General features: G+C 38.4%; 1 protein-coding gene across 7 annotated transcripts in view; it reads left to right on the top strand.

The window, feature by feature from the left end:
* The window catches only part of ZNF385B (zinc finger protein 385B), a 445637-nt gene that overhangs the window by 122957 nt on the left and 308929 nt on the right, over window positions 1–13751 (top strand). For 6 of the 7 annotated variants that reach the window (XM_042994813.1, XM_042994814.1, XM_042994809.1 and 3 more), the window contains exons 2-3: window positions 9107–9258; window positions 9893–10210. In XM_042994813.1, the coding sequence (XP_042850747.1) occupies window positions 9895–10210 (316 nt within the window). In that variant the 5' untranslated portion in view covers window positions 9107–9258; window positions 9893–9894. Of the gene's footprint in view, window positions 1–9106; window positions 9259–9892; window positions 10211–13751 lie in introns of those variants that run through there. The other variant, XM_042994816.1, reaches the window with a different exon arrangement.

The following is a 13751-nucleotide window of genomic DNA, read 5'->3' as shown; positions in this document are numbered from 1 at the left end:
TCTACTCCTGAAATCATTGTTGCACTATATCTAACTAACTTGATATAAATTAAAAAATAAATTAAAATTAAAAAAACACATTTTTTTTCTACTGGTAGAACCTCAGTGTATTAAGCATATAAGTATATTTTCAATCCTAGTTTTATCTGAAATGCACATAAGTATTTGAAATTGATATTCTGACAGTAAGAACAAACTACATTTCCTGTTATCATTACTGACATTGTTATACTATATGTATATGTGGAAACTTGGACCATTCGGAAGATCAAAGGTACAAGAAAGACATTGATCTACATAGACATTCAACTGTTTGTCCTTCTTAAGGCCAAGGCCAAATGAACTAGCAGATTTTGGCTGAAGCTGTACTTCAGCTGAATTAATCATAGCAATTATTTTATTTTACCAATATGATGTATCTTCTAAGTGCTAATTGGTTTAGAATCTTATGATAATGAATTAGAATAGAATAACCTTGTTTTATTTACATTTAGGTAACTCAAATGCCCTAGTTTATTTACCTAATTCAAAATAGCTCAAATCTCTACCCTACTCAGTGCAAGAATTTCAATATTTTACCAACTTGCCCTTCTCATATACTTTTTTGAAACCCTAAGATATTCTAGGCCAGTAGTTATTCAACATCTTAACTGGCTGCCTAGCTCTGGGCCACTGCATTTTTTTTTTGTTGCTATTCATTAATATGCTAATATCCTTCAACCCTGTGATACAGTCTACCATGTATGGCTTTACCCCAGGTTGGCATTCCAGACTCTTGCACAATTCCCCACAGTAGTTAAAAGATCAGCTGTGATATTTGTATGATTTCATTAATAGCTTTGGGATTTAAAAAAAAAGAAGAAACACAAGTGGAGAATCACACAGTTGTTCTTAGATAGTTGCAGATGAGTTCATAGACCAAAGCTTTCCACAGGCATTCTCTATTTTACAGAGTCTTCTCTGCCCAGTATCAGGCCTACCTATCTGTTTCAGGGGTCAATTTATCTCCTAACAGAGAGAGTGCCTGGAACAAGTCTCTCATACTTGGATCACAGGTCCCTTGTTCCCCAGACCCAGAGACAGTCACAGGCTCATGCCTGTGTGTGTCTATAGTCTGTCCTCGTCAATCTTTGGTAAGAGTGACAATGGAAGAATGTCTTCCTTTTGTGATAATCGTATACCCATCCAGAGAGGTGTGGTTTTTCTTTAACTCCAAGGATAATTCGGAACAATATCAGTACTTTCCAAAGTTGAGTTTATTAATCTGGAATGACTCCAAACATGGGTGTTATAGAGGATAGTTCAATTTGAGCTTCACTAATTCCAGTCATTTTTTCTTTCTAAGGAAAGATGTGTTCACATCCTTCCTGTGGATTCCAATCTCCACTGATCTCTGGCAGTTATTTGCTTGAACAAGAAAATACATTCATCTCCTAGTATCTAACCAAAACTTTCAGGGACAATACAATTTAAATCCACTTACAGGAAAGAAATATTTTGCGAAAGAAAAGATAATTTGCAGAGATGCAGCCATGCCACAGAGAAGACAACCTTTTATATGATTATGAAAAGCAGATTAAGCTCTTTGGAGCCGTATTATTTTCAGAGTCTCCATTATAGAACAGAGTCAATCCTTTACCTATACGTCTTCACATAACCAAATGATTAAAAGATCTTCCGAGATGTTTTCTCCAAAACAAATGAGTGGTGTGTCCCCAAAACTGAATTCAAATTTTTTCACAAGGGAAACAAACTGCAAAAAGCATTAAAATGTCAGTTTTTATTATTCTGTAATTAGTGTCAAAGTCTCTTGGGATTCACATTAGGCCAGAGCACCCTATTACAATCTATTTCACTAGCACTCAGCAAAGTGCCAGTAGGTGATCAGGAAAAAAAAAATCTGAGACAGATGAACTGTCTAGTGACATCAAATACTAAACAGTAATTTCAATCCAATGTAATAAAGCTAAAATGCTGTAGAAGTATGCTGAGTACTTTGGGGACTGTTATGCAAAGAATTCTCCGTAGTCACTCTCACCAAAAATGAGCAGCAGAATGATTGCTTATTCTAGTTTATTTTAAGCTCTTCATTGTATTCATTTATTTTATTCATTTCTTTAGGCACCATAGGGGCCAAAGATAGTGTGTTGTATATGGTCAGTGTCTAATATATAATTGCCTAGTTGAATTGAACTAATTATAGCCTCCCATATGTGGATCCTATTATGAAATAAATACTGAAAAATACCACAAAATGAACATACTCTACTGGCCTCTTAATTTTCCCAGATGCTCTGTATTTGGGGAAAGAGTGTTGTTTGTAGCCTGGTGCCCAAGAACTCAGCTGTTTACCCTCTTTTGAAATAGGAGTTTAGGAGTCAGGACGAGACACTGGTAACATAGTGAACTGGTCAACAATCAGTGTCAGAGTCCTAAGTCTTCCCCATTTGTGTGTTTTTATCTTGTCTGACCTTCTCCAAAGCTGAGAAGAATGATGTGAAAATGACCTTGCCTGTTGACTTTGTCACTAATGAGAATGCCAAGACTGGCCAAGCCACTGTGGCCTCTGGCATACCTGCTGGCTGGCTGGGCTTACATTGTCGTTCCTGAGAGCAGCAAGAAGTATACTGAGACAGTTAGTTGCTGGGACTAAGCAGATTGTGTGGAATGGACCTGTGGGTGTATTTGAATGGGAAACTTTTGCCCAAGGAACTAAAGCCCTCATGGATGAGGTGGTGAAAGCCACTTCCAGGAGCCACATCACCATCAGAGGTGGTGGAGACACTGCTACTTGCTGTGCCAAATGGAACACAGAGGGTAAAGTCAGCCATGTGAGCACTGGGAGAGGTGCCAATTTAGAGCTCCTGGAAGGCAAACTCCTTCCTGGCATGAATGGTCTCAGCAGTGTTTAGTGCTTTCCTGCCTTTTTATTACTGTGCACAGCCCCTAAGTCAACTTAGCACTTGTTGCATCTCTACTTGGCGTTAGCTAAAATCTTCCCCCATGGCAAGATTCAGCTAGTGGCCAAGAGACGCAGTGTCAGGAGCCCTAAAACAGTTGCACAGCATCTAAGCTCCTTTTTACTGCACCCTGGATTTGCCTACATTCTTCAAGATCCCATTTGAATTTCTTAGTGACTAAACCATTGTGCATTTATTTATATGTTGGCTGTTAAAAGAAAATGAGCTGTGTTAACTTCTCTTTTTGAAGTAGCTTGTTCTGATTAGCTTTGCCATGGTTTACCACTCAGCATGGAAATAAGATGAAATTCTAATTGTAGGTAGGGAGACAAAATTGGTGATTTATTAAATAATAAAAGTACCCATTGAAACTTGGGAAAAAAAAGAACCAATTGTTATTAGGCATCATGGCTGTCCTTAGACCTCTGGCGAAACCCAAGATTGTTAAAAAGAGGACCAAGAAGTTCATCCAGTACCAGTCAGACCGATACATCAAAATTAAGTGAGGGGGCGCCTGGGTGGCTCAGTCAGTTAAGCGGCCGACTTCGGCTCAGGTCATGATCTCACGGTCCGTGAGTTCGAGCCCCGTGTCGGGCTCTGTGCTGACAGCTCAGAGCCTGGAGCCTGTTTCAGATTCTATATCTCCCTCTTTCTGACCCTCCCCCGTTCATGCTCTGTCTCTCTCTGTCTCAAAAATAAATAAACGTTAAAAACAAAACAAAACAAAATTAAGTGCAACTGGTGGAAACCCAGAGGCATTGACAATAGGGTGCACAGAAGATTCAAGGTCTGGATCTTGATGCCGACCATTGGTTACAGGAGTAACAAGAGAACAAAGCACATGCTGCCCGGGGGTTGAAGATTGCCCAGTGGCTTCCTGTATACCCAGCACTCCATTCTCTGTAAAAGTTGAGGAGGGAGCAGAGGTCATATCCATGTTGGCACAAGTGTGCTCATGTTAGTATGTGACTTACTCCCCAGTAGAATTTGAACTCTTAATTTTGTTTTCAGTTAAGGGATGAAGGAATTTTCCCTAAATAATTGGGATTTTAGTTTGCAAATTAGTGGTTGTATTTTTTTCATTTTGGGCATGCATAGGTACTGCTGTTTTTAAAATCTCAAGGTGCAGACAGCTGTGTACTCAGCCCACTTATAAGCTGAAATTATTGGAAAACATTGACCTGTTATTGTGTTCACAACCCATGCTACACACCACACATGTACAATGCATTCATTTATTCAGCAAATATTTATTAAGTGCCTACTTTGTACTAAACACAGTCTTAGATGCTGAGGATACAAAGACAAAGCACAGTCCCTATCCTCAAGGAACTTGAAATCTAGCAAGGAAGGAAAAGGTAAACTTTTCTGCAGCATTTATCACTCTGTTATAATTTCCTGTTTTCTCCTCTCTATTTCTTATTAGACTACAGGGTCCCTTCAGGCTGGCATCTGATCCACCCTGTTGACTGTTGTTTCCCTAGCATCAAGTGCTCTGCCTAGATAGTCAATAAACTTGAGTGATATTTACTATACAAATATAACAAAACTCTATAAGTAATTAAAATGCTAATATGAGAATTGGGTGCCAGGCTTGCTATACAAAAAAAAAAAAAAAATGCTTCAGGAGAGTAGAAGAAGAGACCCTGGCAAGAGGAGCATCATGAGGACTTCAAGAAAAATGAGGAGGGAGGAGAGGACCATCTTGGATTTGGCAATCAGGGAGTGTTTGAAGGGGCACATGCACCCTAATGTTTATAGCAATGCTATCAACGATAGCCAAAGTATGGAAAAAGCCCAAATGCCCATTGACTAGTGAATGGATAAAGATGTATGTGTGTGTGTGTATGTGTGTGTGTGCGTACACACACACACATACACACACACACATATTTGTGTGTGTATGTATATAATGGAATATTACTTAGTGATCAAAAAGAATGAAATTTTGCCATTTACAACAATGTGGATGGAACTAGAGTGTATTATGCTAAATGAAATAAGTCAGTCAGAGAAAGATAAATATATGATTTCATTCATATGTGGAATTTAAGGAACAAAACCTATGAACATAGGCAAAGGGAAGGAAAAATAAAATAAAAACAGGAGGGAGGCAAACCATAAGACTCTTAAATACAGAGAACAAACTGAGGGTTGCGTGGAGCTTGCTTCTGATTCTGTGTCTCCCTTTCTCTCGGCCCCTCCCCTGCTCACACTGTGTCTCTGTCTCTCAAAAATAAACAAACATTAAAAAAAAAAAGTGTCTCTTGCAATGGACTCTTTCTAAAAAAAAAAACCATAAGACTCTTAAATACAGAGAACAAACTGAGGGTTGCTGGAGGGGAGGTGGCTGGGGGGATGAGCTAAATGGCTAATGGGCATTAAGGAGGGCACTTAATTGGGATGAGCACTGGGTGTTATATGTAAGTGATGAATCACTAAATTCTACCCCTGAAACCATTATTACACCATATGTTAACTAACTTGGATTTAACTTTTAAAAAAAGAAAGAAAAGAAAAACTTTTTTCTTGTAGATATTGAGATGCACAGAGATTTCTAAGATAAAAGTGTTGTCTCAAGGGGCACCTGGGTGGCTCAGTTGGTTAAGTGTCCAACTTCAGCTCAGGTCATGATCTCACTGTTCGTGAGTTCGAGACCTGCATCAGGCTCTGTGCTGACAGCTCAGAGCGTGGAGCTTGCTTCTGATTCTGTGTCTCCCTTTCTCTCGGCCCCTCCCCTGCTCACACTGTGTCTCTGTCTCTCAAAAATAAACAAACATTAAAAAAAAAAAGTGTCTCTTGCAATGGACTCTTTCTAAAAAAAAAAAAAAACAAATAAAAAACCCAAAAACTCCTGAAAAAAGGAAGTGTTTATAGTGACTTTTCAAAGAGAATTACTAAATTTGGAAAAGGGTTATGATCCAGATTATTATAGGTTAAAGAATGAATGAGAAATGGATAAAACTGATTGACTTGAGTTGGAAAATGAGACAATAAATCCATGGGGTGGGGCAGGGCCTTACATACTTATGTAGAAGTGAGGAAATCTCTTCCCATGTTCTCTGTCTGGTGTGGCAGTTTTGTGTCAAAGAATGTATTCTCCACATGCATAATGGAGATATCTTACCTCTGAATTAGTTTCCTGATTTATCATAATTATTCTAAAAAATTTTCTATTTATTATAAAAGACAATTGGATAACTACACAAGAAAGTTGGGTATAAACTTTCCTGATGCATCACATCCTGGTCATTTAAAAGTCACTCCTTTAGATAGTCACTGACTATCCTATCAGCTTTTTTTTTTTTTTAAGCAGCTTACTAACATTGATTTTTTTTTTTAATGTTTGTTTATTTTTGAGACAGAGAGAGATTGAGCACAAGTGGAGAAGGTGCAGATAGAGAGGGAGACATAGAATCCGAAGCAGCTCCAGGCTCTGAGCTGTCAGCACAGAGCCAAAAGCGGGACTCGAACCCATGAACCCTGAGATCATGACTTTAGCCGAAGTTGGAAGCTTAACCTACTTAGCCACTCAGGCACCCCTATCCTATCATATATTTTTCCCAAAAAGCAGCGACTCAAGGACCGAATTTCTTATTCCTTGACCTGTTCCAAAATATCTTATTCTTTCATGGATGTTAAATGATTGGCCATCTAATCTGTTAAAATCATACAAAGAGAGCACAGAGTACCTGATCTAGTTCTGGCTTCTCTTACCTGCAGGTAAGTTTGCATGGCATTCCAAAGCAGAATGCTGCCTACTGCTCTACTTCAGAATGGATACCCCTGAAGATCCTTCTTCCCTATGCAAGTGAAACATGAAATTTAAGATAGTCTGACAAAAAACAAACAAACAAACAAAAACCTTTAAAACAGAAAATGAGATTTTTCATTCTTCTTCCACTTAAACTCACTTTTACCTTCCCCCCTAGCCAGAAAATTGACATTGTAAATATCAGTGACACACATATTATAAGCCTAGAAATTATATCATCACAGGCCAAAAGTGTACATTGAGACTCTGCTATCTTGCCTCTCTATCATCTCTAGGTCTTTTTCTCAAGACCTCTGGAATGAAAGATATTCTGGTTGAAAGTGGCTCTTAAGAGGAGCTAAACATATTTTCCCCTTGAGAGGAGGAAATTGTGAAGCCAGAGCCAGGACTAATAAATTGGGACTTGGTGGACAGAATGTACCCTCTTCTCCCTAGAGTGGCCCATGAATGTGGTGTTGGAGGCTTATGGGATTATCTGTAAGTGAGAGTAACTCTGGGAGGAAGTAAAATAGGGATAAAGATTATGAAGGATGCTGGGATTCTGAAGGGTTTTACAGGAGAATTCTAATGTAGCTATTCATTTCATTTTAAAAGTTTCTTTTTAGTTAGAATATGTATATTTAAATAACTCTAAAGCATAATGTATTTCTAAGACAAATGGCAATCAGAAAATCACAGCTAAGCAGGATTTATCTTTTATAAGATAATACAAAGAAATCACTTTTTAGATTTCAAACCTAAAATGGAACATTTTGATGTATGTCCTTTTTCTGTGAAACATCATATGTTAATTAGCAAAATAGGCAAAGCCAGCCACCTCCAAGATGAATTAAATTTTCAGATAAAAGTGTCATCGGTCCTCAGCTGAGTCAAGGATTTTGGTTGCTAGAATTGAAATATAGCACTTAGATTTCAGTGATTCAGTGGGTTGGTATCTGACCTATCCTTGCAAGGTTAGAAATGATGTTTGATTATACTTATGTTTTACAATGGATTAGTTTTCCAGATAGGGCATAATATATTAATGATGAGCTCATTTTAAAATTATTTATCTCTTTATCAATTAGTTCAGCTAATTCTTATAAATTTTAATATTTTGAGAGAACACAAAGTAGTATATTTGAACATAACTTTTATGTGGCACTGATATTTTCTAAAGTTTTATAAGAAAAATGGTTTTGTGAAACCATAATGCTTTGGATTTAGGGGATAAAAGCAAAAATATTGATGTATTTGCAGTTAAATCCTATTTTAATTATAACAATTATTTTCTGCAACTCACCTATGGAAATTGCTTAAACCTCATTTATGTATAATTTGAATAAATTTTATAATAAATTTTGTGAAATGGGGTTCCTTAAAATGGTGGCATCTGGATAAAATACTTATGGGACACACAGGTTTTACATATTGAAATTAGCAATTTTCTGACAACTCATTGAAGGTTAGGACTTAGCCTATGGTATAATACATAATGACACTTTGCAATAGGGTGTATGGGCATAAATAAGGTGTTCTTTTTGGCACACTGTATACATAGAATCAGCCTCTATCTTTATGGTCATAGCCTGTGCTATAATTCATTTTCTGAATTTTAAACATTTAATGGGTAAATACTCCAAATACAGAATAGTCTGTAGCTCGTTGTTCCTTTTTATACAGCTCTAAGTCACCATGGATCAACAGAATAGCTTAGAGCCAATGTCATTCCACCATAGACAGAAGTCCCTCATAAACCACAATCCTTTCTTTATTTGAATTCTTCATTCCTCATAGCACAGTACTCTTCACCTCAGCCAATCTGAAGTGTGTGTGGGGGGGGAGGGGGGGTTAGGGGCAGTCTTGTGGGACTGAGCCCTTAACATGTGTGATCTGATGCTCTCTCTGGGTATATAGTGTCAAAATTGAGTTACATTGAAGGACACCCAGCTGGTGTCACAGAGAATTGCTGGGCTTGGGGAAAAACTTCCATATATTTGGTGACCAGAAGTGTCAGAAGTGAGGTGTTCTGTTCAACTAGTAAAGTGACTTTCCTTAGGAAAAAGGAACTGGGAAAAATCCGAGGTTTTCTAATTAAGTATGAAAATGCTTGTAATAGTGGTCTTAAATAAAATGAAAAAATAACGTATGTTAAAGTGGGACTGAGCAAAATAAAAAGCCAAGGCCATCTTTATCACCCAAGGACCTTGAGGTACTGAAAAGTCTCCTTTAAAATCTTCATTTAAGTTATACTCTATCAGTATGCCCTTATCTAACTACACGAAGAAAAAAAATCAGCACTTTAAAATTATATCTTAGTCTACTCTACTCTTTTTCTAATTTTCAATTATTAGCTTGCCATTTATTGTATTTCTTTTATTTTTTATTTCAGATGTTCTGCATTTCAACCTCATCAAAAATTAAATTGATATTTATGGGCTAATCTGGAAACCTAAATACAATTTGTTTCACTACAACTGTAAGAAAGCATGTTCAAATTCCCATTGGCTGACTTATAAAGGGGCTTTTGGAACACAACCTAATGTAAGTTGCAGACATACTATGTTTTAATCTTTGTTATTCAGCTCCTCCCCTGGTTAGGGTATGTGACTGTTGGCAGGTGCGCATGTATTATATATACTTTTGTGTCTATACATACCCTGTTTCACAGTTCCGGGTTCATAACATTTATTCTTTCCTTCAAAAGGTATTTAAGTGCCTGTTATTTAAACAGTACAGTTCTAGGCCTAGGGGACATCAGAAATGAAGTTACTTCCCTCATAGATCAAATTGCACAACTATGTATGAAATGCATAGGATGATATATGCTCTGAAGGGCGGTCACTGTATGAGCTGAAAACCAGGGTCTGATGGGTTGCCTGGAGATGGTATTCTTCCAGCTAAGATTAAGGGGTGGGCAGGAGTTAAAAGGGCAAAGGAATTGAGAGATGGAAGGAAGGTGGGTCAGGAATAAAGTAGGAAGCACTACAGACAGAGAAAAAAATGTCCAAAGACCATATTTGTTCAATCAGTTAGCTGTGATGACTTTTTCAAAGAGCATCCGTTGAGCAGCTGGGAGACTTTTAGCTGAAGCCATATCATGAAAATTAATTGTAATCATACTAGAAAATCAGAAAGCATATATTTTGCAAGCCCTTGTACTTTTTTTAAATTTCAGGTATGAAGTACTCATTAAGCCCTAACAACTACCCTGAAGATGGTATTATGAATATGGCAACTTTTCTACGGGGCTTTGAAGAAAAGGGGTTAAAGAATGACAGGCCTGAGGACCAGTTGAGTAAAGAGAAAAAGAAAATTCTGTTCTCCTTCTGTGAGGTGTGCAACATCCAGCTGAACTCCGCAGCCCAGGCCCAGGTCCATTACAACGGTAAATCCCACCGCAAACGAGTCAAGCAACTGAGTGATGGGCAGCCCCCACCACCAGCCCAGGGCTCTGGGCAGCTGCTGGCCAGCCCCAGCACCAACACCAGCGCAGGTAGGTGGAAAGGCCCAGGGGTTCCATGTGCTATTGGGAGAGATGCCGCTGTCCTAGAAAGTGAAGGATTTAGAACAAGACCTCTTTCACCATGAAACTACCACCACAATAACCTGTATTCTTTTCCCCACAGGTAATTCCAAGAGCTGTTTGTTACTTCTCAGTGTGTGTGTGTGTGTGTGTGTGTGTGTATAAAATTCATATATATTAGATACAAACATTACACACACACTCACACTTTGTGTATTGGATTGTAGACTTGATCCTTATTCCCATAGTGTGTGAACATTTCCTAATGTATTTTGAAATGTGTTTAAAATAGATCAGTGATGTCAGTTTTTTGTTCCCCTTCTCTGCAAAATTAGGCTTTCTTGGGTTTCCTTCATCTGCTTTCTGTGGGGTAGCGTACTACTTGATAGTACATAAAAAGCTACAGCTTTATTTATAACATCCCGTGGTGCAGAAAAGGAGCATTAATCTTGAGTGTGAGACATGTTATATTCTTTTAGGGAGCTGGCAGCAACATGCCAGTGGTGTTCTAACAATAGGAACAGGCATTGCCAAAACCAACAAGGCTTACCTCTGAGCTCTGGCCTACTGCAAGCACCTTCTTGCCTCACCTCTTACCTCTCACCCTGTCCTGGGGGCTGGGTAGAGGCAGAAGCTTAGGAATTTTCACATTTCCCGCATCTGCCCTGAATCTGAGAAACGTTCTTTCAAATCCTTTATCTTAGGCAGCTCTTCCTCTTCCACACTGCTGGTCATTGGGTATCTTCACTCGGACACAACTAAAGAACATGTGAAATTTACTCTTATCCGTGGTGAAGATCTGCACAAAAACGGGGCCTCCTACCCAGGTTTATGAGGGAGGTCAAGATAAGCTTCCTCGTAAGTGGAAGAGCTCCACATTCCATTCCGGCAAACTGTTCGTTCACCCTGCAGTGTTGATGATGCAGAGCAGCCGTTGGGTGGGATTTCACTTGGTGCTCTTACATGGTTTCTTACTTTGTGAAGTTATGCCGTGATCCGTATTCAGCTCCACTGAATGTTGTGTGTGTGCTATAAAGACATAATTTTTATATTTAAAGCTGAACCTAACTACTTCTTTATACCTCTTGAATTTCATTAAATTATTTTCCCCAGTCAATACTTAGTGTGCGGTGAGAGAACTTAAAGGAACTTTGAGGATATGACACACACATTCATGATGATAGTGGAAAATTACTTTTCCATTTTGTCTTTATTTATTATGATGATAATATAATTCGCATATTGAAATAGAGTTGGTGTCAGGTTAAAAACCGATTTATTGTCTTATATCTGAGTCAGAGAGCAAATGGCCCTGAGTAAAGATTTGAATCCTGTCTGTTAGAACCCAAACATCTATGCCTAGATTGAGGTAACCTGTGACTTCTAATTAGTGATATTAGTAGCTAACATTAACTGATCATATTTTATGGGACATGTTTTGGTCCTTTATAGGAATTTTCTCCTTTAATCTTTTCATCAACCTTGAAGTAGTTACTACGATTATCCCCAATTTTCAGACTAGGAATGGAGAGGAAATAATTTGGCGTGGAAATGGAAGATGGAGAGTTCCAACCATATTTAATTAATTAGTAGTGAAGCTGTTATTCTTTGTCACTACTTTGCTGCCATTTTCTGCTGTGCAGTAACACTCAGGTTAATGTCAGACCTATGTGTTTGATCTATTTGTGGTCACAAATGGTTGCTATCATGTGGCATACTATCTCACTTTGATGGGTTTTGAAATTAGGCATGTAAAGCTCCAACTCATGAGTTTCTCCATGCTAATGAAATTAGCTGACATGAATAAATTTAGCTAAGACATACCCAGGATATTATGGATGTATTCTATTAGTAAAATATAGTTCATCATCTAATATAAGACAATATTAGTATATGGGAAGATGGGTAAGAAAATGAGTCAGCTTTTCAAGTTTTACATTAGATATAAAGGGCAATTTTCATATACTGATAATATAGTCGATTATCTATTGTCAGAAGATGGGTTTAGCATATGATGAAGACAAGTCAGTTAATGTCTGGAAGTGGTTAACATTAATCCTCCCATTTGAAACAAATAGTAGGTATAACAATATCTTTCTGTCTTTGAAACAGAAATTAAACATAGATGTGTGTACAAAGATTCTCATGGCACGATTTATAATTCCAAAATATTAGGCGTATCCTGAATGTCCAATAGAAGAAAGGTTACATACATTATAGTACATTTATAAGATGAATGATAGAAACTATAGGCATTAAAAATTATATTTGGGAGGCACCTGGGTGGCTTGGTCAGTTAAGCATCTGATTGGATTTCAGTTCAGGTCATGATCTAACAGTTCGTGAGTTTGAGCCCCGTGTCGGGCTCCACATTAAGAATGTGGAGCCTTCTTGGGATTTTCTCTCTCCCTCTCTCTCTGCCCCTCCCCTGCTCTCACCCTCACTTTCAAAATAAATAAACATTAAGAAATTATATATATATATTTTTTAAGAAATTATATTTTTGAAGAATACCTAATGACAGGAGAATCTGTCCACGATCTCAGGCCAAGTGTAACAGCAGGCACTAAAGTGGACTGTGCCTTAGTGCTGTGTGTGTGCCTGTACACTTATCTACTATTTAGAGTCTCAACTCACTGAGGAACAAGCCTGTCATGCTTTTATTTTTTCCAGTCACTTTCTTTAGTTTTGATCTATCAAACATCTGTTTCCTGCTGGATAGCAGTTCCCTTAACACTTTCTCAGCCCATAACTTCTCACTTTTGAATATTCAGAAGTATTCTGACTTGAATGATTCAGCGCTATTTATATAAAAAAAAATCCATGTCAGAGTTGGATTAAGATTTGGCTAGATAGATCCTGGAGTTTAGAATGGAGCATGGGATACAGTTAGCCTCCAGCCTCCCATGCTTTGGCTTGCCCTTCTCCCTAGGTAGGTATGGATGGGTGGAGGTGGCCTTACCTAACAGCCTTGGCAAGGTTGCACTGCTGTTCTTGGTAGGGGATTACTATTCTGTTTGTGTCTGTGGGTCACAAGTGCTCCTAATGGCCCCTCTGGATGAAGAACTCCCCCAAAGTATCCATTAGGCATTGGGAATCCCTGAAATTTAGTTGCATCTCCTGGCTTACCCCCACATTGTAGCAAAAGACTCCATTCCTCAACTGTGTGTGCTTTTTTCTCCCACATTGTGGCAGTCCTGGTGAGATTGTGTCCTCTCTTCTTATCTAGGTACTTATCAACTCTTAGGGCTTGAGGGAATGTGCAAAATACATCTGACAACTAACATTCTTCTTCAAAACCTGGAGCTCCTGGGGCACAGGCAGGTAGAAGTGGAGTGGGGTGTGGGGGACTCCACATTTTTCTTGCCTGCTCAGGTAGCACAGGGGAGACTTGGAAGTCCACTGACAAAGAAGACACATAATCAAGGAACAAAGAGTCACTCTCTCTTTTCACCCATTGCTTGGCTTTGGGGAGTGTTGTGGGCTAAATTTTGTCCCTCTGGAAAAAAAA

This window comes from Panthera tigris, chromosome C1 (genome assembly GCF_018350195.1).
Source record: "Panthera tigris isolate Pti1 chromosome C1, P.tigris_Pti1_mat1.1, whole genome shotgun sequence".
Taxonomy (NCBI): Eukaryota; Metazoa; Chordata; class Mammalia; order Carnivora; family Felidae; genus Panthera; species Panthera tigris.
The sequence above is the reverse complement of the archived record's forward strand: the minus strand, read 5'-3'. Positions and strand labels throughout refer to the sequence as shown.